The sequence below is a fragment of the Camelus bactrianus genome, chromosome 2, assembly GCF_048773025.1.
Source record: "Camelus bactrianus isolate YW-2024 breed Bactrian camel chromosome 2, ASM4877302v1, whole genome shotgun sequence".
Classification (NCBI taxonomy): Eukaryota; Metazoa; Chordata; class Mammalia; order Artiodactyla; family Camelidae; genus Camelus; species Camelus bactrianus.
In genome coordinates, this window is record NC_133540.1 from 102,384,464 (window position 1) to 102,409,403 (window position 24,940).

The 24,940-nt window shown below is 38.3% G+C and overlaps 1 protein-coding gene across 1 annotated transcript in view; it reads right to left on the reverse strand.

Annotated features, from left to right (window-relative positions):
- The window catches only part of GABRB1 (gamma-aminobutyric acid type A receptor subunit beta1), a 332,503-nt gene that overhangs the window by 67,682 nt on the left and 239,881 nt on the right, over window positions 1-24,940 (reverse strand). Inside the window, exon 5 of the mRNA XM_010962597.3 lies at window positions 23,181-23,263. Within this exon, the coding sequence (XP_010960899.2) occupies window positions 23,181-23,263 (83 nt within the window). The remainder of the gene's footprint in view (window positions 1-23,180; window positions 23,264-24,940) is intronic.

Sequence of the window (24,940 nt, forward strand, 5' to 3'; positions counted from 1 at the left end):
TTAAATTACTTGAAATGTATATTGGAAATCCAATCTTCAATAGCTTTAGATATATATTAATTAATTAATGTCTTAAAACCTCTTTATATAATATCTATAATTTAAGCCCAAGAAGTAAATATTTTAAATAAAAAATAAGAACTGATACAAAGTAATAAATAAAATATGTATTTTCAAATAGTAAGTTAGTTGAGACCAATAAAGCATATCACGGTCATCTTGCAAAAGAGTTTCTTATACTCTGCAACATATAGATGATTATATTCCATCCTTAGCATTTCCACGAACACAAAGTCAGAAAGCATTTTCCAAGTTGATAAACAACTAATAGAAGCAAAGATCACTCATGTAGGAGGGCTATAAGATGTGTGTATTTGTGTAAATATATTCTGACATATTTCAAAATTTTGATGAGACAGATACATCACAAACTGCTTGAACTGCCTAAAGTCTGAGAGCTGGTATCAAACTGGAATTAAAAATCCTTGTTCTTTGCTCTTTTACAATTTGAACTGGACTAGAAGTTTGTGCATTGTTACTAATGAGACAATACCATATACACGTGTGTGTGTGTGTGTGTGTGTGTGTGTGTGTGTGTATATATATATATATATATATATATTTTTTTAAGGTTAGAGCTTTGTGACCCTAAGGTTTACTTTCCTTCCTTTCTTTGGCTTCTGCAACTCTACACTCCATGATTTTCTTCCTATTTCTCTGGCTGTTCCTTCCTTATTTCTTTTTTCATTCTTATCTTATTCTATCCAGTGATTAAATATTGGAGTAACTCAGGCTTCTTAATTCTTTATTTCTTACTCTGTATCATCTCCTCAGGGACATCCTCCTATACTTACAATTATCAAAATATTTAGATGATTCACAAATGTATATATTCAGGGTAGACCTCTCTCTGTGCTCCAGACCTGTATCATACATGAAGAAATCAAAAATTAAACTTGTGATCTTTTCTTTGCTCCCAGCTCAGAATCTAGAACACTCCCATTCTTCCCATTTTGGGTGAATGTCACCCTCATTCGTTTATGAATTCAAGCAAAAAATCTTTGGAAATAGTGGGAGTCATTTTTTAATTCCTCTATCTTTCTCATTCATATTGATTTCTTCACTAAGTCCCATCTGTTTTTCCTTCTAGTTCTCCTGTGCATCCATCTACTTTCTATTTCCATTCTGATTCAAGCTAGCATCATTCTCTCCCTGGTCTATTCTGATAGTCTTCAAAATGGTTTTTCTTTCTCCACCTGCACTAATCTGTTCTCAATACTGTAGCTAGAGTAATTTTTTTCAAACATGAATCTTATCCGATCAACCCTCCTTACCCCAGCTCAAAAATCCTCCAGTGACCCACCATTCCTAGCAGAAAATCAAAACTCTTATAAGATCCTCCAGGGTAAGCCCTCTACCTGCATTTCCAGCTTCAACTCACACCACGGTCCTTCTTCTCTTGCTGCTACAACCACATTAGATTTACTTCTGTCCACTGAGCTTGCTAGAATCCCTCCTGTCACAGGGTCTTGAATTTGATGTTCTCTCTGCCTGGACTATTGTTTTTTCTCCTCTTTGCCTCATTAACTCCTTGTTATACAGCCTTTAGATCTATAAACAATTGACATATTCTCAAGGAAACTCTTGACCTCCATAAGTCCAATCCCCCTAATTTACTCTCTAATAGCATAAAGTACCACTAGTTCATAGCAATATTTACTTTTATTGGTGTAAGTCTTTGAGAAATGCCTATTTACCTTTCCTGCTTGGAAGCTCCGTTAGGGAGAGTAAGGACCTTGTCTACTTTTGCTCACCACTGCCATCTAGCACAGTGCCAAGCACCATCCAGGCTACAATGAGTGTTGCTGAATGGATTACTGAAATAATTAACTAGTTAACCAAATATTTCTGATTATTTGATGCCACTTCTAGAAATTATGTTTTTAAGAGAAGGTATTCAATTGTTCAGAGAAGGGAGGAGGTCATATTTTGGTAAGATCAGGTTACATTTTAATAAGATAGAGAAATGCTTCACTAGGCACTGAGAGACAACATACAGATCAAGGGTTACACTTAGGAGGCTGCTGAGTGGCAGTAATAGACTGGAGATTCCCTATTGACACTTAAGATTTCAAGAAATCTTCAGTCCAACCGTGAAAATTAGCAGTTGAGCTCATGTTCATTGCTGAACTCAAAGAGGTGTTGGCCTGAAACAGATCAGTAAGTTTGATTTTAACCTGGTTACATAAGACTTTCTGCATGTGATTTCTTTTCTCCTTCAAATTATAAACAATTATCCTTTAGTAGTCTCTAGGTCCTCAGGGTGTTTTCATTAAAAAAGCTGAAACCCAACTCCTAGGATTCTAACCATATAATAGCATGGTGGCACCTGACTGAATATGGTGGAAGGTTCAGGTTTCCTTTTATAGCCAGACTCAGTTCTTTTGTCGCATTTTCCAAATTACTTTTGACCTGCCCCAGAGCAGACAGCAGGGAGCAGTGTTCAGGATCCCGGCATTGTGAACTGGGTGGCCTGATTCTCCGTTAATCAGCTGCAGAACTCTGGACAGCTCCCATTTGATAGCACCCTTTGGCATCTCGTATCCAGAATTAGAGGATTGGGTTAGTGATTCTGCAGGTCCTCAATTAACCTTCAAATTCCTTGATTCTTCACGTAGGAACTGCTTTTTTTTTTAAATTGTGTTTTACACTGCCATATAAAGTACTTTAGTAACATAGTCTAAAGAAACAGTCCCTATGAGGCTGAGAATCTATACTACGCAGAGGTTAAAAACTCTAGCTTTTGAATCAGAAAGACCTGGGCTCAAAACCTTTGGTGTTAATAAGCCAGTTATTTAAAGCTTCTGAGTGTTTGTTACTGCATCTAGAAGCTAGTGATACTTCTTTCTTCCTGGAGACGTTGTGAGGATAATATGAAATACGTAATACATTTGAAACACAATACCTGGTACAGAATTAGCCTACAGTTAAGCATTAATGCAATGGCACTTTTTATTTAGAAGAGAGAGAGTCCTTACGGCTCCCTCTGACCCTGTGTTTGCTCTCCGGTAAGACAGACATCACTTCCTGGTATTATGTGATGTCAGGCTGCACATTTCTGAGCCTCATTTTGGAACCAGAGTCCATCAGTCATTCTCAGCCATTCTCTGAATCTGAGCAGCTGACAGAATCGTCAGTGAGGTCATTATTTTTAGCTTTAGAACCGTTAGAAAGTCTGCAGGGGATTTTCATGGCATTTAACAAATTAGCAAAGGTCATCAAAACAAACCCACTTACTGAATTCACTGGCTCAAAATCCTATCAAACCAGTGCTGTCATATTAAATTAAAGAACTTTCTACTGGCAGCATTTCCATTAAAAAATCAAGCAGAATTATGTTCAGATTTGCGTCATTGCTGCAGCTTTTTAAAGTCACAAATTTTGATGGCAAACCAACTCATCTATCTGTAACCTCCACACCATGTAGTCATGCGATTCTTCCAGTCTAAAATTTCCTCACTTTTCTTCTCTGTCCATCCAAGTTTAAGTCCCATCTCCTTTAGGAGGCAATTCTTAAATTCTCTAACCTCTGGTCTCAGGTCTGTTTTGCCCTTGATCCAGAACAGTGTGGTTTTGACTTTATTCAGCTCTTTACAAAGGAATTAAACATGACCATTAGGCTTTTCCACTTTAATAGATGCCTTTAACACACTCAACTCTGCTCGGATGATTAACTGGCTTGTGGAGCAGCCATCAACCAGCATGACAGACTATACACACCACTGGCTCCTGACAAATAGTATACCATGAGCTCCTTGCTTTCCATATTGCCATAAGTAATGTTTTGGAAGAAATACTTTGGGGTCAGGTAATTGATCCATTTCTCTACATGCCCTAAATGACACCTTTGAATCAAGCCAGACCACAGGATTGCTGGATCCTTCAGCAAAATCATTTTGGATCTAATAGAATTGCTGTACTGAATTGTACTTTTGTGTTATGCCAATTGGCCACAATTGATGGACTGTGTAAGAAAGGACCAGATAAAACTTGGAGCCCTATTTTTGAATACCTACAGAATTAGGCTTTGTTTTATGGACAATTTGAATCTTATAGATTGATTGGGTTTACTTGCTTTGGCCATTAGAGGATTTAGTGATAAATCTAGGGTCCATTTCTCTCAACTGTATGGAATATCCTAATATCAAGTTTTGCTTTATTGTTTTTCCACCCCTAGTTTCCCTCTGTCCTGGCCACCACGACTGCTTACCATAATCCTTTTGCACCCAAAGTACTTTTTGTGAAGTGCCTCACATCTTTTGTAGAATGAGGCAGAGATTAAAAATAAATTCTTGATCTATTCCTCTAGGGAATTACAGCAATTATAGCTTTCAGACCATTATTTTGCAATTATTTTCTGCCTTGTGTTCTTCTTTCATTGTTTTGTCTCCACAACTTGGTTTGAAGCCAAAGAATCCAGAGAATATTCTTAAAAATTTCCCCTACATACAGGAAGCATAGCATGTGCTCACTGAATCTTTAAATCAGACTTCTGCAGGTCTGCTTCTAGGTAGCCAGTTGTGTGATTTTGACCTCAGTGCCATTGAGACTTGCAGAATTTCACTCTCCTCATCTATATCTGACAGAATTGGCCTAAATAATCTTCAGCGTCCTCTCTAGTTCTAAGATTTTGTCACAAGTGCTTGTGCTCCCTAAAAGGACTTTGCCAGACATAGATATTTTAAGACAGATCTGACTTAATAAAGTACTCACAGATATGGCTATGACCAGGTGACCTATTTATTGCAGAAGACGTCCATAAAAAGAAAGACTCTGTCCAAGGGAGACTTGCTCATTTTTCTATTAACAAAGAGGACACTTCCAGACACTTTGGTTTAGAATTTAACCTGGAAGAACAATTACAAGTGGGCAATAAAAATGACTCCGGAGGCAAAGGCCTTTTTGGTGCTGTAGTTTCACATCTAGCAAATGCTGATTCCGGTTCTTTTAGTACAAGGGAGCCAGTGGGATGCTGTAGATGGATCCAAAATTGAGATCTCATTTTAAGTCCAACACTGGTCATTAATTAAACAATTGATTGCCCCTCCCTGTGTCCTTGATTTTTCATGAAAGAAAAGAAAAAAATTATCTGCCCATACCTGCAAGATGATTTGTGAGGGTCAAACAAGACAACGCTAAAAAACACCTTTCAATAAGTACAAAGTGCTATACAAATGTTGTGGATTATTGTGATAAGTTTCTGAGCATATGGCCGTGGATCAAGAAAGGACATCTGATGATGATTCAGTGGGTATTTTGAACTGCTTTTATGACTGAATGGGGTGATTTTGCAAAGTTAAGTGTTAAGATGGCTGAGGCAATTTTAGACCCTTGATGTTCCCCAAATTTGAGAATGACTTAGCAACATATAACTCCCACCTCCCTTTCAAATACAACTTCAATGGAGTTGAGGACAAAGTCTTATCAAGATGTAGGCAACACAAGGTCTGGGTCCATGTCTGTTTGGTTCACTGCACATAAAAAGATCGAATCAAATATTTGTTGAATATATGGAGGAGAAGCTGGATGAATGATGAGGTACCCTCCCTTTGGCTATGTGGTTTTCTCTTTTACTGTGTCTGTTCAGGCATAGGGTTCCAGGTTGTGTTTTAGAAGACTTACAAATAGTGAGACATGGACTTCTGAGATCACTTTGACAAGTCTGTGTTTGTTTGCTTGTTGTCAACTTGGCATCACCACCCCAACTATCATTGAAGAAAAACTGGAAACAATTTTCCCAGAATCTCCTTCCCTAGGTTAGAGTTTGCCAAACAGAGGCATTGGTACCAGACTTGGAAGATGGAGAAGGAGAGGCCAATATTTTGGGGGGGGGGCAATTGCTGCCAGATGCATGGGCAGATGTGAGATTCACAGTGACTTGCTGGGTAATGGTGGGAGCTTCCAAGAGACCCCTGAGTATTGTAGCCCCTTCCCTGCTTGAGTGCTCCAGGCTGGAATTGCTGAGGTTGGTTTCTTTCACCTCTGCTTGCCAGCTTTTCCAATCTACATGTATGCTCCTTAGTTCCCTATATTAAAACCTTCCATATCTTGAATATCTTGAGCAACTCTTCTGTATTCTTAGCAGAAACTTGACTAGAAACAGAATCTCAAATGTTAAATTCGGAAATGTTAAGGTTCAACTAAATGCATTTACTGTGCGTAGGGTTATAGCTAGCACTTTGGGGGAAAACCATAAGATTTTTTTAGAAAAGCCATTTACGTATCATTTAGTAAACTATTGCTTTTCAGCACTCAGAAATACCTTTGAGATCCAAGAAAGTCAATCAACTTTTCCAAAGTGTCTTATTTTGTTTTCTTGGAAGAACTTGGTTCAACAGGGCAAAATTTCCTATAGTGAAAAGACCTGATTTTAAACTCATATAGCCTGTAATTTAGTCTGGGCTCAGTCACTTCTTAATTCTGTGTATTTGGCAAATTCATTTAAATTTTTGGGCTTGGTGACTGTGTCAGCATGATGGGAGCCATGCCAACTATCTTACTTTTCTTATAGGTTGTTATGGGACTCAAATGAAAATGTATGAAAACATTGTGTGTGTGTGTGTGTGTGTGTGTGTGTGATAACATAATATATATTATTATTCTCTAGACTCCTGTTCACATTTGGTCAAATGCAAATAATAATGGAGATCGATAAAGAGTCAATAAAAGTGGCTTCCAGAGAACTGAAGCTTTCCTATTACTCCTGAGTGCAAATACTGTGGTGACTGTGTACACACCCACCTCCAGGAGACTTAGTGCAGTGTGGACTGTCAACATACAGGGCAGTGGCCAAGAGAGGACATCATACTTCAGGACTAAGATTCCACGGGACTACAGTGGGAAGCCTCATCGTATCACTATAGGATAGTGCTCAGACCACACAGAATGGAGGTGTAAACTGCTCTCCACCCAGAAGGTCACTGCTGCACTCACATTTTGTTTTGAGGTAACCAGGCAGGGACACATCAAATAAGCTTCCCCAAGCCACTGAGATAACTTCTAATTCTACAGACTCACTGACAGTGATGCTATCCTGAAGTTACTGAATAACCATGGTTAGGATTTCACACATGTGATTTATTTAATTATTGCACTGAGTCAAGACAGGGCTCTGGACTGGAGCAAAAGGAGGAGACGGGAGCCAGCAGTTCAGAATTGCCGAGTGTCTTGGTGGCGCTGAACAGATCTTTCAACACCTGTGCCCATGACGTGTAGACACACTCTGGCTTATCTTTCCTTGTGTAGCATTATTGGCTTTTCAAAACTTCCTGACCCGAAGCAGTGTGCTTATGTGTCTGCATCTGCTAAAGCACCTCTCCACCCCTCATTTTTCATCTATCAACACACCTGTCACAGCATATCACACTTCTGTGTTATATTTTATATTGGTGACTTTGTTTAGATTTTTTTCTATCTTCCTATAATTGCTTGTAAGGTACATCTGGGTAGAGACTGTTTTGCCTGGAACAGTTCATGACATACGATAAAGACTATAGAAATTGTGTGGGTGAATAAATGTCTGCATTATTAATCAAGTTTTTTTGTGTGTGACATTTTGCTTGATTCCCCAAACTCTTAGGTAGAGACTGTTAAACCAAAAAAGGAATATTTTTGGAAAATTTACCAATGGTTGGGCCCCTCTCTTTCCCCTCTTGACGAAATGAAAGCTCTATGTAGAATTGTATAGGGGCCACAGTTTTTCGAATGTAACAAACAAGGGAGATTTCCTTCCTGAGAGTTCGGGAGAGAGCCAGAATTCTTCGTTGGGCTACTTCCTTGTCTATAAGGCAGACGGAGCAAGCATCTGCATGGTGCTTCACAGAGTACACAAAAGGATGCTGAAAAGTAGTCTGTCTAGCAGTGAGGTGCACAAGCATACGCTGAAACCAGTAGCTGTATTGAAGCTGCCAATGTCAGGGAGAGAGATGTGCCCACAGAGTCTTTTCAAGTCATCCCAAGTTAACCTAAAAGGAATTCAGTCACTGGCCTGTGGACCTGACAAAAAAAGCACATTGGACATTACTGCTAAGTTAAAATGGCAATAGAATGTTGCTGGTGAATGAAGTAGTTTCTAATAATCTAAACCTCTTGAGAAGGGCATTCATGCGTCTGTACCAATGCGACTTTAGGAATGTGGCCTTTGAGGGACTCTGATAGAGTCATCTTGCCATCCTAGAGGCACTGACAGTGTCGGGAATGGGATGGGCACAATAAACACTTGTATGTGATGAAAGAATCAGAAACCTCTGGGAACTTAGAAATAGACAAATAGAGCCAACACAAGGGAGATGAACAGTGGCTCCTGGCCCTCTGTCATCAGTCAGCTCAAGAGCAGACAAGAGGCTTTGATTGGTTAGCGATGTACAGAATCAGCTTTTAAGGGGAAAGCTGAGAGAGGGGGGGAAAATGGTTAGAAACGGAGTGGGGAGAGTGATGACGACACTGATGACAACAGCGGCAACAATCAGAGTGATGACAAATGTGACAAAACTGAAGAAAAGGAGCATTTACAACTGAGCAGGTAAGAATTCCGGAAGAGCGAATAGCTGATTGCCCTATACTTCGATGAGACTTGTGATCGCGTCTGTTGAGTAGTTGAAAAGAGCTAAGCCTGGTATCAGGCACTTTATATGCTGTCCTAATGAGATCTCGTAAGGATCTATGTATCTTCTATCCTGCCTCCATCCCTTGGCCCTCCATGATCCCCAAACCCTCCCTCTGTGCTGGTCCACATGGTCCAACATAAGCAAAATCCCCTCTATCCTTGGGATCCTGGTCTTCACCACTTGACTTCACCAAAATGTTGCTCTCTCTTACAAACGCAGCTCACTCAACAGCCCTCTCAAAGTACTGGGTGCTTTCCCTCCTCCCCTCCAGTATTGGATATGCAAACTGTGTTAAGTGACTATTCCTCATTGTCCCCTTCTAGACTGTTCTCTCATCCTCCTTTCTAAAAAACTCCTTGAATCTCATGTTATTTTACAATTCTACCAATCAAAAATGAATTCTCCTACTTATTCTGTATGTTTAGCTGCTTTTCAGCTACATGCTCCTGTCTTAATTTTTTTTATGAATCCAATGTACATGGAGATTATTTTTCTATACACCAGGCTTTAAAGTCTTTGATCCCTTTTCTTGTAACAAGCATTTCTTCCATTTTATCTTGCCATTCACTTCCATCTCTAGACCTTGTTATGACCAATAACTGCATCACCACCACAAAGTCAGTTTCATATACCTTCCTCTCTGACCGTAACCTCCTATTTTCCCATCTCATTCTCTAATATCCTGACTCCAAAATTTTTTAACCCCATCAGACCCTATGGTCCATTAATTTAACCACAGTTAAGCTGTCCCTCGCGTCCTCATAACTGTTACTGTCTCCTGGCCTAGTTTAAATGTCACAGACAAGCATTATAATCACTGTCTTTTATACACCCTCCTTCTTCCCTAGCTCTCTTCCCAGCACTTGCAAGGGAAAAATCCCAATCATGGATAAATTCACTGTTGTACTTTCCCTAAACGTGAAGCCACCCTACTAAACACAGTGAAAGGAAAACAGAAACATGCTAGGTGGTCACACTTAATATCCTCAATGCTGCCAGTGAGCATGCCACATTCTCAGCCTACTCTGTTGTCCACTCTGGTAGATAATTATATCTTCTCCCCTCTTTTCAACCCCCCAGTACTCTCTCTCTTCAATCCCCTAATACATCCAGTTGATTACCTTGACTCCTGCTTCACTAAGAACATAGAGTTAATTAGAAGAAAATTTCCACAAGACATCACCATCGTAACTACTTATTTACCAGGGTTAGTGCCTTTTCTTAGTATAGTTGAACTGTCTGAGCTTTTTCTTACATCATAACAAGCTATTTGCTTTTATACTGAGTCTTACCTCCTCCACCCCATTCAGTGACAACCCTCTTGCAATATTTCTTCCCCTCTTACACTGCCAATTTCCCTCTCTCCACTGGATTTCTCCCACTAGCATACAAACGTGATTTTATTGCTTCCATCTTAAAACAAAGAAACAAAAGATTTCTCTCGATCATATGTTCTTCTCTGGCTATCACTCAAATTTTCTTTTCTCCTGAAAAGTAAAAGTAAAGGAGTTTGTTACACTTGCTGTAACCACTTTCTCTTTTCCTATCCTCCTTGACATCTACCACATTTAGATTTTCACTCCCAGCACTCTGCGTTGCTAAATCCAATCATCCATTCTCAGTTCTTAGTTAACTTGTTCTATCATGTATATTTGACCCAGTCAAACACCTCTTTTTCTAAAATACTTTTTACCTTGGTTCCAGCCTACTCTTCTCTCTTAGGCTTCCTCCTATCTCAACGATCACCCCTTCAGTCTCCTTTGCTGATTTGACTCTGTCACTTACTTGGTGTAAATATGGAAAAATTAGGTGATGCCACTGTGACTCAGTTTCCTCATTGGTAAAATGAAAACAATAATGGTACCTAATGGTAGAGTCCTTGTTGCGACTAAATGCATTGTTATATGCAGTGTGTTGGCATAAAGTAATTGTCATAGCTGTGTTTCTATCATCTCCCTTATCTCTAAGTATTAGTCTGGCCAAGGCAAAGCACTTGGACCTCTTCTCCAGTTATACTAACTACCTTGGTGAAGTCATCTAGATTCATGGGTTTAAATACATCTAGAAGCTCATGAATTGTAAAATTACATATCCAGGTAGGACCTCTACCCTGAACTTGAGACTTAGACTTTCAACTGTAAACTTGATATCTCCACTTAGATGTCTAACAGACAATACAAATTTAAAATGTCTAAACACTTTTCTGGGCTCTACCTGAAGCTTTCCTCAATTCAGTTGATGGTAAGTCCATCCTTCTATTTTCTCAGAGGTTTCACTCAGAGAAGACCAATTTACGTATAAGAGTAGCTCTTTGCTGTCTAAGAAAGAACTTTCCACTAAAGGACACTTCCTATGTGAATTCTGTTGGACTGATGTATAAGACTCAGAGCTGGTGTCCTGTGTCATCCATGTCATGTTTAAACCTTCTGCTGCAGTCATGTCCCCAGGTCCACTCAACATACTACTCACCTTGACCCGAGTGAGCTTGGCTTGCCGCAGGCGGTTGCTGTTTCCATAGTCTGAATTTCGGCAGATGCACACAGTATCTGAGACATACTCTCTCAGCACGCTGCGGCTTAGCTTCTGCTGCTTCTAACCTAGCACTTCTAGCTGTATTATTATTAGCATTAGTGGTAAGAGTGTTCAGTTACTGTTATCATCCAATTGCTACTATTATTCAGCCCCAAATGGAACAAAAGATAGAATTTTTAATATTGCTAATGCATTAAATTCTCTTCAAAGTAAAAGTTTAAAAAGAGTAACTATGACCTGGTATCACAGTAGCAGAAGACTGCTGCCCCTTCCTAAACTTCATGCAATCTAGGGAGAAAATGTAGTTTTATTATAACTCTACACCCTGGTTAGGAAACTGTGAGAACTTAGCAAACTCAGGCTTGGTCCTTTGGTTATGCTACTAGATTCAAGGCTTGAAGTAAATCAACAGGAGGACAATAGGGGACGTATCATTTTGCATTTCTTGAGGGAGACACTTCCTAATACTTTCAATCTATGGTCATAAGGAAATTATGTTAAATATCTTTCCTCTAAAGAGCAAGGTACTGTTTTGGCATATAAAGCACGTACAAATTCAAAGAGGAAGAGACAGAATAATGGCAGCCACAGTGAGGATAGGGGATTACATGTAAAAGCCTGTATAACTCAGTAACTGGATACTGTGTGGAAGCAGGTGACTTGAGAACCCATCAGCACAGCAGTCAGGATGGAGGAAGGTGACGAAGCAGCAGAAACTGAGGACCCGGACAATGGTTGAGACATTGAAACAAATGATTCGTGAAGAGTTATTACTGATCCCTAATGAAGAGACTACGCTACTTAAAATGAGAACCATGACAGGAAAACACCTTTTTTGAGTTGCAAAAATATGCCTAATTGACTAGAGATGGATATTTCTTTTGCTGACGCATTAATTTTGTAGAAAGAGGCTTTCATTACCCCACCAAGGAAGATACTCCCAAAGAGTAGCTCTTAAATTAAGGTCGTGGTAAGGATCATAGTGCAAGTTCTTACACCTCCCTTTGCCTCAGATGAAGCCAGAGCTTCAGCACATTGTGAAAAATGATCACGGTTATGACCCTGAATCATCAGAAGAGAACAAATGATTTTTAGGATTCTCTACTGAGAAAGATTCACGTCAAAGTAGCTAACATAAAGTCTGGCAAAATTGAGTTCTTCAGAGTGACTTGTTAAACCCCAGGTCTCTAGATAGTGAAAGTCCACTAAAACCTCTTATTTGTGGACATGAAGTCAAGTAAAATCAAATAGAGTACTTGTCATTACTTTTCCCTTTGTTAAAATTAAATCCTTTCTAAGTACAAAATAGTCAACAAATATTATTTTTAATGTGGGCTTAAGAGTACTGATGACATACTACATCTGGGAATCGTTCATGTATTAAATAGTAAGTCAAGAATTTTACCCACCCAGGGCGCCAAACAGCATCTAAGTTTCAGAGTTCAGTGTTTGGGAATTCCTCAGGTCATCTGAAAATGACTTTTCTGCCTCACTTAATTGAAAACCCAAAACTCTCTTGAATCAAGTGCTGAGCAACCAGTGTGACAAAGGCTAATTACTTAAATCTCAGTAGGAAGCAAGCAGATTGGGAAAGCAGATTGAGTAGGAGCACAGGTGAGACAGGTTTTTGTTTGTTTGTTTGTTTCTTTTATTAATGTATTCCAGCTTCCCACTACTCAAAGTGTGGTCTATAGGCCAATAGCGCCAGCATCACCTGGTGACATGTTAGAAATGCAGACTCTCAGGCCCCAGACCAAGCTCATAAAACCAGAATGCATTTTAACAAGATCCTTGTAAGTGTGTGAATGTCTGACAAGCACTTCAGGGAGCCTATCAGACAAGGGATGGGTTCCCACGCTGACAGTTTTTAAGGTGAGAGCAGGCACCTATGGCTCTACTCATTGAAATGTCTTGTCTGAGCGGTAGGTCTACATGACGTCAGTACTGAGAACACAACGTATTTGGGATCAATGCAGTCATCTAGTGGGAGCTCTGCTCTTTCACACCATCGAATGAGTACAGTCAGTGCCTACAGGACAGGGAGTGGGAAAGGGAAATGAACACAGAAATTCTTCTTATTTCATTTCTTATGGTTGAAAGTAATAGACCTTGCTCAGTTTCAGTTTGATGAAATTATTCCTGTAAAGCCTGTTGCTGTGTATTCATTCAAGAGTAAATTGTTAACTAGCTTTTTTTTTAAACATGATAGATAATGTTACTAAAACAGCTGGTACCCCTGCCTCTCTTTCCAAAGTAGGAAACTCGATGTACCACAGCACCATAATACAAATTAATGTTTCATTGATTGCGTTCATATCAATATGTGCTACATATATTGAGGCTTTAAAATAGAGTAGCATTTTGTAACAACTTGACTTATTATTACATGGATTTCAATATCTGATTGAAGCACTTAATTCCAATGAAAGGCAGGGTCTATTGGTCTATTTCTTTCAAGGTATGCACTTAAAAAAAAAATGGAGCCTTCTGCCAGAGGGGATAAAGGAAAGAATAGTTTAAATTTTTTCCTTTGATCATTTCAGTGATTTTTTTTTCCTTTGAAAAGATGCTATTTGCTGTACTTTCTTCTCTCATTTCTGTGTTTCCATTCTGTTTCCCATTTAGAGAACTGGGTCTGTTAGAGGCGATGGTAAAAGAAAAAGAGAAAAGCAAAAATTTAAAGCACAACAGCCTTAAAGCAGTGGCTGTCATACACGACCTCATATGGAAATCATTGAGGGGAGCATAAGAAGTGCTTGTGTAACATGAGTCCATCTTCTACAAATTCTGATTTTATTCGTCTGAGTTGGGGTCATGGTATCAATATTAAAAAGATCTCTCTTTTAAAATCTTTGATCTTAAAGAGAAGAATGAAGCAATTTAAACATGGAAATTGACACAAATGGAAACTACATTTTCTATATTAACAGATGATTCTATATGGATGTGGTTCACAGAACCATCCAAGTCAAGACCTCTCAGGAGAATATGTCCATTTCCAAGGTTATAGATGTTCATGCATCACAATTGTGACTAAGGAATGGACTTTGAAACTACAGCACCATTACAGTCAGTCAAGCTTAACACGATACTAAAATGATATGGGGAAGAGGATCAGTGTCCACTTAGAAAAGAGAGGGTTTCTGAACATTGTGGGATCTGTTGCAATTATAGAAGTGACTTGGTGAAATAATAGTTATTCTTAAATTGTATCAACATCCATTGGCAAGAATGTCAGAAAATAAATGCTCATGTAGGTACTGAATTGAGACTGAGTCAGAAGAGAGGAGAAGGACCTACTAAAATCTGCTTTGTTCTCAGGTGTCTGCTTTGCATTCAGATAGAGCATATCTCAAAACCACCCAACTCACACACAGCGGGGAAGCTGAAGAGGAGTTTTCTGAGGACGGTATAGAAGAAGAATAAATCCTGGATGCTTCAGTCAGATTGCTTGAGTTCAAATCTCTTGTGGACCACTACAGTCTTGTGACTTGAGCAAGTAACTACCTTGGTGCTTTGATTTCCTCTTCTGTAAAATGGAGTAGAACAAGAGGGTTTTAGTGAAGAGTCAATGGGAGGTTTCTCTTAAGTGCCTGGCCCATGACGTATAGTCAGTAAATATCAGCAATCATTATTGTCAAGTTTGGATCCTAAGTGAACCAAAGCACTCAGTTTAGAAGGGTGTTCAGTTTTAGAAGGCCAAAATTCCATTACAAATTGTGTCTTAAAGTATTTGGTTAATACCTAAAACCTTTAGGCAAAGTGATAAACTTTATTTTGACTTTCTCTTGGAAAGCTAGAGGGAAAATGGCCATCCATCAGAGAATCCAGAAGAGAAGAAACTTCAGAAATCTAATTCTGTAAGTCAGAGGTCTCCTCACCAATCTACACAGTCACTTATCCATGCATGGAAAATATACTATCTATAGGGTAGCAGCAAACAGCTATAAGGCTAACTTTATAGACAAGTTGATTGTGAAACGAATTTTCATAAAAGGAACTCCAATCCCCCACTGGCTTTTATTTTTATAACTTTAAAAGATCGGAGACTTTTTGGAAAGACTATTTTTCCACAGTTTCAAGAAAGCAGCCTGGAAAAAGGAATACATTAATTCAGAGAAGATTCCCTTCTTCCCTACACCCACCCCTCTGCTCATCAAAAAAGCTACAGACACTAAAATTCATTAACATTTCTATGAACATAAATGTGAAATACTCATTTTCATTAAGTAGTCTACTGAATATGGCAAAATCAAATTTATCTAAGGAGATAGCCAATGCTGCTAATTTCCTTGACAATGGGGACATAAAGCAAGGGAAGCCATGCATCATTCATGAAGTTCAATTTACTTCTGTTATTTTCAGTGTTTAGCATCCGTGAATAGAAAGTGTGCAGAATGTGGTAGGTGCTATTTTTAAATGATTTCAGATCAGAATGAATGATTTGGCCGGCAGCAATAAAGTAAGAATGATTCAAAGGCTTTGCTTTTAATTGTCCTATAGTTCATATTTTTCCTTGTGTTTATATGTTCATGTATTCATAACACTTTTAATGTTCTAATATCCTTCATAAATCAGGATCCCTTTATAACCAATGCTTTAGGCAAGCATATCAAGTAATTTACTGATGATGTAACTAAACTGAATAAACTCCCAGAGTTCTAGATTTTAGGGCTGAAAGAGATATTTAAGGTAGTATAATTAACAGCCCTGTTAGTGAGGAATATCTTTTACATTACAATTGGTAGGTGGCCATTTCCAATTAATTGAAGTGTCTCTGTGGGATGCGAAGTCTTTCTTAAGGGGGTATTTTTTTCCTATGAATGGGCACGTCTGCTCATTGGATAGTATTTCTCTTCAATTCTGCATCTGCCTTCCTGCAACTTCTGCCACCTGTCTGCATGGTTGCAACTACATCACTAGCACTTGGCACACAGTGTGGCTTGTGGTCACCGTTTAAAAAATGCTATTTGAATTGAATGGGTTCAAAGCTAGCATTCTGGGCGTGATGGTCAATTTTATGTGCCAACTTGACTGGGCCACAGGTGCCCAGATATTTGGTCCAACATTATTCTGTGTGTTCCTGTGAGGGAGGTTTGGATGAGATTAACATTTGAATTGGTTTGACTGTCCTCCCTAGTGTGGATGGGCCTCATCCAATCAGTTGAAGGCCTCAGTTAAAACAAAAAGACTGACCCTCTGCAGAGTAAGACTTCCTTCTGCTTGACTATCTTTGCACTGGGACAATCAGCATCTTCCTGTTTTCAGACTCACATTGGAACACTGGCTCTCCCTGGGTCCCAAGCCTGCTGGCCTTCAGGCTGGAACTGTACCAGCAGCTCTCTAGTTTGCTGACTCACCCTGCAGATTTCAGGACATATCAGCTTCCATCACTGTATGAGCCAATTCCTTATAATAAATCTTATTCTCACTCTCTATGTATATATATCCCACTGGTTCTTTTTCTCTGGAGAATCCTAATTAATGTATGGGGCAACATCAAAAATAAGATTTCTCTTCTCTATGGTAGCATTTAAAACATCCAGAAAAGGCTAGTATGCCTCCCTATCATCATCTTCCTAAATATCTTGGTCTCTTGCTCTGAAGGAAATTATCTTAACATGGCATTGAGAATTGGACACAGTTCTTCACATGTGACTTTACAAGGGCAGACCTTTGTGGAGCTGCTCCTGCCTCAGGTCTGGACACTGTACTTATTTTATTGCCAGGTGTGAATGTAACACATTATGTAAGTAACACTTAGCATCCCAGCTCTGTAAACCTCACATTTTCTCAGCGAATTTTCCATAGTTAATTTAAGCCATTTTATCACATTTTTCTTGTTACTTGCTATTTTTGTGGGCAAGGAAAAAATTATTTTGGAAATAATCAAACTTGACTATGGCCTGGCCTTCTGTGCACATGTTGTTACTACCAAGGCATTTAAATCAACACAATGACAATATTCTGAGACTGAGAGGTGGACTGAATAGATGGTTCATTAAATTGAATATATTAAGACAATGCCCAAGTTGAAAGTTTCTAAACCATTTCTTTAAAATAAGAAATAAGTGTAAAAATAACCAGGTATCACTAAATGCTACCTTTGTTTGATAAATTGATTGTGGTTCAGGTGGGAGTGATGCAGACAGTTCATGACCCAAGTGAAGCAAGAAATTCACAGTGGTTCCTCACAGTTACCAGCTTATGAAAATTCCTAAAATAATTAGAATGTTAAGTTTCCTCTATTTGGCTCTTGGTTGACACGTTTACAATCTTAAATTTCTGAGATAGTCTTAAAGCATGAATATAAAATTATATAAATTAAAGAATATTTTATTGCAAGTAAAAAAAATTCCCTGCCTTAAATCTTATCTGAAAAAATTAAAACCAGACTTTTAATTTTGAGGGAGAGCCAGTCACCCAGAAACTTGAAAGTCAAATGAGGAAGTGTGGAGAGTTTTCTTGGTACAATGGGAAATCTTTGACTATTTTAAAGCACAGAATAACATAACCCAGTTTACATCGTGCAAAGTTCACTCTGGCTACCGGGTAGAGAATGAGTTGGAGGGAGTTAGGGGTGAAAGCAAGAAGACCAGCAGGAAGACTGCTGCAATGATTCAGGCAAGAAGTCATGGCGGTTTGGAGAAGATTGGTGGCAGTAGGGCTGGAGAGAAATGAAAAGGTTTGATAAATATCTTGCGAGTAGAATGGATAGTACTTGACAATAGATTGGATAGGAGGAATGTAATGGAGAGAGAGATGTCAACAGTTAATCCTAGGATTCTCGTTGGATAATGAGATTAAGGAGGCTGGGAAGGAAACTCATTTGTGAGGGGAAAATTGATAAAAAAAATTTTAAGCCAATTAAATTTAAGATGCCTTTGAAACATCAAAGTAGTTATGCCCAGAAGAGTGCTATGTATGTCCTTCTGGGGCTTAGAAGAGATTTGAGCTGAAGATACAGATTTGGAGATCATTGCAAAAAAGATGTAAAGAGAGGTCATTTTTCACCTTTCTGGGAACACTGTCAGTGGACACGGGAGATGGGTCAGCAGGTTCCAGATTACAGTGGGTTGAGAGGCTGCTCAGACAATAGACAAGGATATAGACCATTCTTTCAAGTAATTTTGCAAAAGGAAATAGATTAGGAAAAGCTTAAGGGGAGGTGTGAGGGTAGAGGAGAGGTGTTTTGTGACGAGAAGCGATTACAGGTTGTTTTTTTTGTTTTTTTTGTTTTTTTTTTAGGCTGTGAAGAAAGAGGTAGTAGAGAGAGTGAGAATGAGGATCTGAAAGATCAGGGGTGGAGGTGTGTGTGAACCTGAGAAAATCAGTTCCCAGAGGAGGAAGAAAGAGATGGAAATCCTGAGCACTGAGGGCAGGGTCAGCTATAAAAGGCACAGGAGCTCCACTTCCGCTGAAATACAGAGGGCTAACTTAGCATGGTGACGATATAAGGGTGTTGAGAAGAAGATGGGTGAGACTTCTGAGAGATTTCAGACCTGAAGTGGCTTCTGCTTTGGGGGTTGGGTATAGTGAGAGACGGCCTTGACTGCTGACATTGAGAATGTGAGATAGGGTGAGATTTCCCTCAATAGCCACTGCAGAAAATAAACAGGGAAAGACATTTGACGCCTCCATGACTGTTGTCCCAAACCCTTTCTATATTTCCATGAGGCTTGTGGCTATCAAACCTTCACATGATAGCTTTATTGATTTTAATTCCTAATCTTCTTAGTACTAAACTCCTTGATTGATTTTTCCATGTGCCATTAACTTATTTTATAGCATCCCAGGGCTATGAAGCTATTAATCTGCTCCAAGTTCAAGTAAACTTTCAATTTAACAAGTCTTTATGGCCTTTCTAATTTTACTCGATTAGATGACATTAAAGAAAGCAAAACATCTTCAATTTTCCTCAAAGGACCTACCCAAGGAAAACATTTCTCTATCCTTGGGGTTGTAATGAAAGAGAATACAAATGAGTACAGTCTGTAAGGTAGGTAAAATTTCTACTCTGTTTGTCACAAAACTATGATTGGTTCAATCTTATACTGGCGGAATGTCTACCTTATCATTCTTATTCCCCAACTGACACTAGACCCTCTCATTTGTAATCACTTTAAAGCTGAGTTGTAGTCTTAATAAAATGTCAAATCAGGGAGAGCTGTTTTAGCAAATAATGCAACACATGTTTCCTTGTGAAGAGTTAAAAAACAGACAGAATAACAGATTCAGTATTTATTAACACTTAGCAACATATTGATTACGTACTTAGGCAGGAACAAGCAAAGCTCATTTGGACTCCATATTATTGCCGTATGTTACTTCATTGTTTGAAGTTACTACTCTTAAGATTCAGGATCTCTTTACATTGGTTTACCTCTTATTGAGAAGGGATACACTTTAAGTACAGTTTTAGGGCCAAGAAATGTTGCCATTTGAGGCTTCTAAATTTATTTCAGGGTAACATCAAGGGAATCAGGACCACTTGGTTTCCTGCATCCACAGACTACCCTTTCTCCACAATCATTTGACCCTTGACCTAAAAGCTAAATTATGCTTCAGCTTCTAGGATCTACTCTAACCTTGATCAGGGATAATTTTAGGAAATATAGACCAGTCTTTAGTTGATTCAGCATCCTCGACCTAGCTGTGAGTGGTTCTGATGGGTGCTGTACTTCTAATCACCGATGTTCTGCTTCCTTGCTCACAGCTGATGGCAGGATTCTATTACAGGGAGTCAATTACTTGAGTTTGAGTCCCCACTTCACCACTATCCTTGTCTTGTGGCCCCAGGTAAGTTATTTTACTTCTCTGAGCCTCAGATACATTCTCTCTCAAATGTTGTTGGAAAGACTTCTGTTAGAGAGGTATTCTATTAATGCCTAGCATTTTTCTGGCAAATAGAAGGCAGTTCCTTGTTTTCTTTCCCTTTCTTCCAAGTTCCTGTCTTCACAGACTTTTCACTACACCAGTTCTTACAGGCCTGAGTTTTTGCTTTGCTTTAGGTAAACAACTTTAGGAACTAGAGTTTTGTGACCTGTTGTTGGATCACATTGATGATGGTCGCCATCTGCCCCTAGTCCTCTGTATTGACTGGTTTTAGGGTCCCAGTTGCTATGCTTCATCCATCTGTCCAGAGGACTGATTGCATTTTATTGAATTGCCTCAATGATTATTATATGTCTGGGTGGTCACCCGTTGCCTGACACCATATTTCAGAATAACTTTTTTTTAGACATTTTTTACTGATTTATGATCATTTTACAATGTTGTGTCAAATTCCAGTGTAGAGCACAATTTTTCAGTTATACATGAACATATATATATCCATTGTCACATTTTTTTCTCTGTGAGCTACCATAAGATCTTGTATATATCTCCCCGTGCTATACAGTACGGAATAACTTTTGACTCTCTGATTGCTTGGGTCTCCCCCATCCTTACCCCACAAAGTCATTTCTACCTCATTTATAGTTTTGGTTTTGCTCATTGTGTGATATGATAAATAAACCCAAAAGTCATCTATTTTCTAAATACGAATAAAGAAAATTGCCTGTATAAAAGAAAATTGCCTATAAAATAAAATATGCACTTTGGGAGAAAATGCTGATGATTTTAGCACTTTGAATTTATGCACAGAATCAATTCAAGCACTTGTCAAAATTCATTGCTTCTTTAAGTGAATGATGTAAATATAAGATCTTGGAATTTTGACAGACTGTCATATCCTAATGTTGTCCAGCAGAAGCAAAGGTAAAAAAATCACTATCAATGGAATAGGGGTCAAGGGTAAAATGCAACCCATATGAATGAGCAATTCGTGAATTATCCTTCTCTTTCTATGTCAATTCCAAAAGCTAATGGTTTACTTGCTTAGCTAAAGTTCTGCCTTATTTATAAAACATTATTAGTCATTAATAAATAATTGAGCTTATATTTCATTCTATAGTTTGAATTTGGTTGTCATTTAAATCAAAAGTCACCATTAATACTTTCACATGTTAACACCTTTCAACCAACTTATTTATTTAATGCATTGTAAAATTAGAATATTAATTAAAGAATAGTTCATGAATTTTCTTGTTCATTCCAAGTTCTACTGGTAACAGATCAATGGCTATGTCTGAATCTATATCTATATTTGCATAAGCATCTTTATGTCTATGTCTGTATTCAGTAGAAACTAGAATGTAATTACTTATTAATCAGACAATGGAGAATACATTTATTCTTTAATAATACTAGAAGATCACCTGAAATTTTCCCTTTTTCTTTACCATTTTGAAAGTATTTTAAATGATCTAACTAAGAGAAATGCAAATCGAAACTACAATGAGGTGTCACCTCACACCAGTCAGAATGGCCATCATTAAAAGGCCCACAGATGGAGAGGGTATGGAGAGAAAGGAACCCTCCTACACCACTGGTGGGAATGTAAATTGTTACAGCCACTATGGGGAACAGTAAGGAAGTTCCTTAAAAAACTAAAAATAGTTATCCTATGATCTTGTAATCCAACCCCTGGGCATATATTCAGAGAAAACTCTAATTCAGGAAGATACATGCACCTCAGTGTTCATAGCAGCACTATTTACAATAGCCAAGACATGAAAGCAACCTAAATGTCCATTGATAGATGACTGGATAAAGAAGATATGGTATGTATGTATATGTGTCTGAATCTATATCTATATCTGTGTGTGTGTGTGTGTGTGCATATGTATATATATATATATAATGAAATACTACTCAGCCATAAAAAGAATAAAATAATACCATTCACAGCAACATGGATGGACCCAGAAATGATCAGACTAAGTGAAGTAAGTCAGAGAAAGACAAATATCATATGGTATCACTTATGTGGTGGAATCAAAAAAATGATACAAATGAAATTATTTACAAAGCAGAAATAGACTCACAGACATAGAAAACAAACTATGGCTACCAAAGGAGAAAGGGGTGGGGGGAAGGGATTTATTTAACTTAAATTAGGAGTTTGCGATTAATATATACAACAGAAAATAGATAAACAACAAGGACCTACTGTATAGCACAGGGAACTATATTCAGTATGTTTTAATAGCCTATAATGGAAAAGAATCTAAGAAAGCCTATATACATATATTTATGTATATGTGTAACTGAATCACTTTGCTGTACACCTGAAATGAGCACAACATTGTATATCAACTATACTTCAATAAAAAATTAAAAAAATAAATGATCTAAAGAAATATATCTCTTCTCACATTACATTAAGTGGTATTACAATGCTCTGAATTACCTACTGCACTTTCTGTGCCCCTGAATACCAGGAAATGGCCTTGCCTGGTATAAATGGGCTCAAATGCTTGAACGTTGATAGTTGAGAAACAATGAAACAAAGATAAGCAATCGATTAAATCTTAGTGACTAAAATATTCAGTAAAGCAATCAATGAAAAACAACCTAAGAGGACAAACCAAAATCAGTCATTAAGTCTTTGGCTTAAACCACAAGCCTCATAAATACCATTTATCATCTTGTTCTTCCCTTGAAGAAAGATGACTGCACACAAGACTTTAACACAGTTTTTCTAAAAGACAACAATTTACAGTCCTTCAGGTAGACAGACTATAGAACCAAAAACAATCTCACAAAGTCTTTTCATATTAAACTATTTTCCCTGTTATTGTCGCAGCTTGGGTATTAGGAGGCCTTAGGAGAAACTTGATTCTGAGAAGGAGAAAGTATGAGTTTATAAATTGTCCAGCTAAAATAAGTAGACTTTCCTTAATGGTTCCAAAAGATAACTATTGAAATGAACCTTAAATCAGCATTATAAAGGAAAATGTCACTAGACTGTGAACCCTTTGAAAAGTAGGCAGGATAGTGTAGTTAAAATATCTTGGTACCAATTACTCAGTATGAGGTTGAATTTAATTGGGTCAAGCCAACATCCCTCCTTTTTGTTCCCCTGCCCAAGTAACTCACAACTTTCAATCTCCAGGGTGCAGTTTTGCTCGTCCAGAGGATATCTCCGTAGATCCATCATGCAGGCAGCTGTGGTTGTGATCCTGTCAGGGTGAGAGAAAAGACAACATCGTAAGGATGATAACTTTCATTCCCAGGCTTCCCAGCCAAACTCATGCCTACCAGCTGGCATCAAAATTCTGTGATTAAAGATTTTGAAGGCAGGCAGATTGCGTTTGAGTCTTTCTTTGCTGCTCACTGGTGGTGGGAGCTGGGGCTAGTTAATTTATCTCTAGGAGCCTCAGTCCCCTTATCAATCAAAACATCGACTGCCTAGAATGGCTGTGAAGACTGAGAGAGATAATGTGCGCAAAGCTTTTAGCCCAGTGCCCTCTGCTTTGTCAGTGCTCCACAAATGATGGCCATTATTAGAGCTATTATTATCCCATTGTCCTTCCTATATTTACTAGCATCCTAGCAATGTCTCTGCCAATATCTGCAGCAAGTCTGGCTTTATGAGCAGGAGAATATCTACGTTGTGCATCAAAGCCCACCTTCCTCTCCTGCTACAACCTAATAATAAGACAGCAAAAGCAACAACAACAACAACAACAAAATTCGTCCTTTCTGACTCACATTCCCCACTGTTAGAGAGATCCATCAGATTCATCGCTGAGGCCCTGGTCCACCTGTACTCAGTAGATAGATAGTACATAACCAGGAAAGAAACGCTATCCTAGGATGGATGTTTACACCATACCTACCGACTCCAGTTCAGCTTATGCATTTATGTAAACCCAAGGCTCCTGACTCCAGATAGCCTACCCGGGTCCCCATTGTCCCTCCATTTTTCTCGTGCTTGGGCTGGTTTCCTGGACTGTGGGGTCTGAGAGTAGCTCGATTCATATGGCTAGTCCACTCATACAAACATGCAATATCACTTTGGAACTGAGAAAGTACTTTCTTAAAAAAAAAAGTAATTACGTGGTCCTCTTTCACAAAGTAATGTGTAATCATAATTTAAAGAATTCAAAATTCAAATTTAATAATAAGTTTTCTTTTGGCTTTAATCCCCAGGAGCTACAAAGTTGGAAAATTTCCACATATACTCTGTGTACAAATAGAAGCCCACCTGTATCTTCTTAGGGGGAACTTCTTAGTTAGAAGCCCAGCAAGCACCCTGCTTTGAATATGGCTTGTTTTCATTGACAATGCATCTTGGATTTGGTTCTATATGAGTCAATAAGCTGCCCGTAAGAAAATTTTACTACAATATGTTGAGTTGCATGGAAATAGCATAATTTTTTTCCTAATCAGACTTGGGGGGGGTGCATTTATGTTGTTTCGTATCTTTTACAAATAAAGATGCTCTGAATATACTGGTAGATGCTACTGTATCTGACTACATTGACTGGCTATTTCTCAAAAGGAAATTGTTAGAAAAAATGGTATATGCATTTTAAATTTTGCCACATTGCTATTCACAGAAATCGAGCCGATTTATACTCCCTTCAACAGTGTATGTCAATTTGACAAAGTACTTTTCATACCTATGATTTTTGAGGCTGCCAAGGCCAGTTATTGTTTTAGTCATTTGTGTTCACCTAACAGGCATCTTCTTAAAAACATTATTAAGAAAACCCCTAGATCTTCCTAATTTCTCTTTGGCTTTCTTTATGAAAGATGAAAGTAGAGATTTCCTTTGAAGCTTTTCTTAGGCAAATGGCGGTCAACTAATCAGATTGATTTGAGCATTAGGCAAGAGTAAAATGAATTTTAAA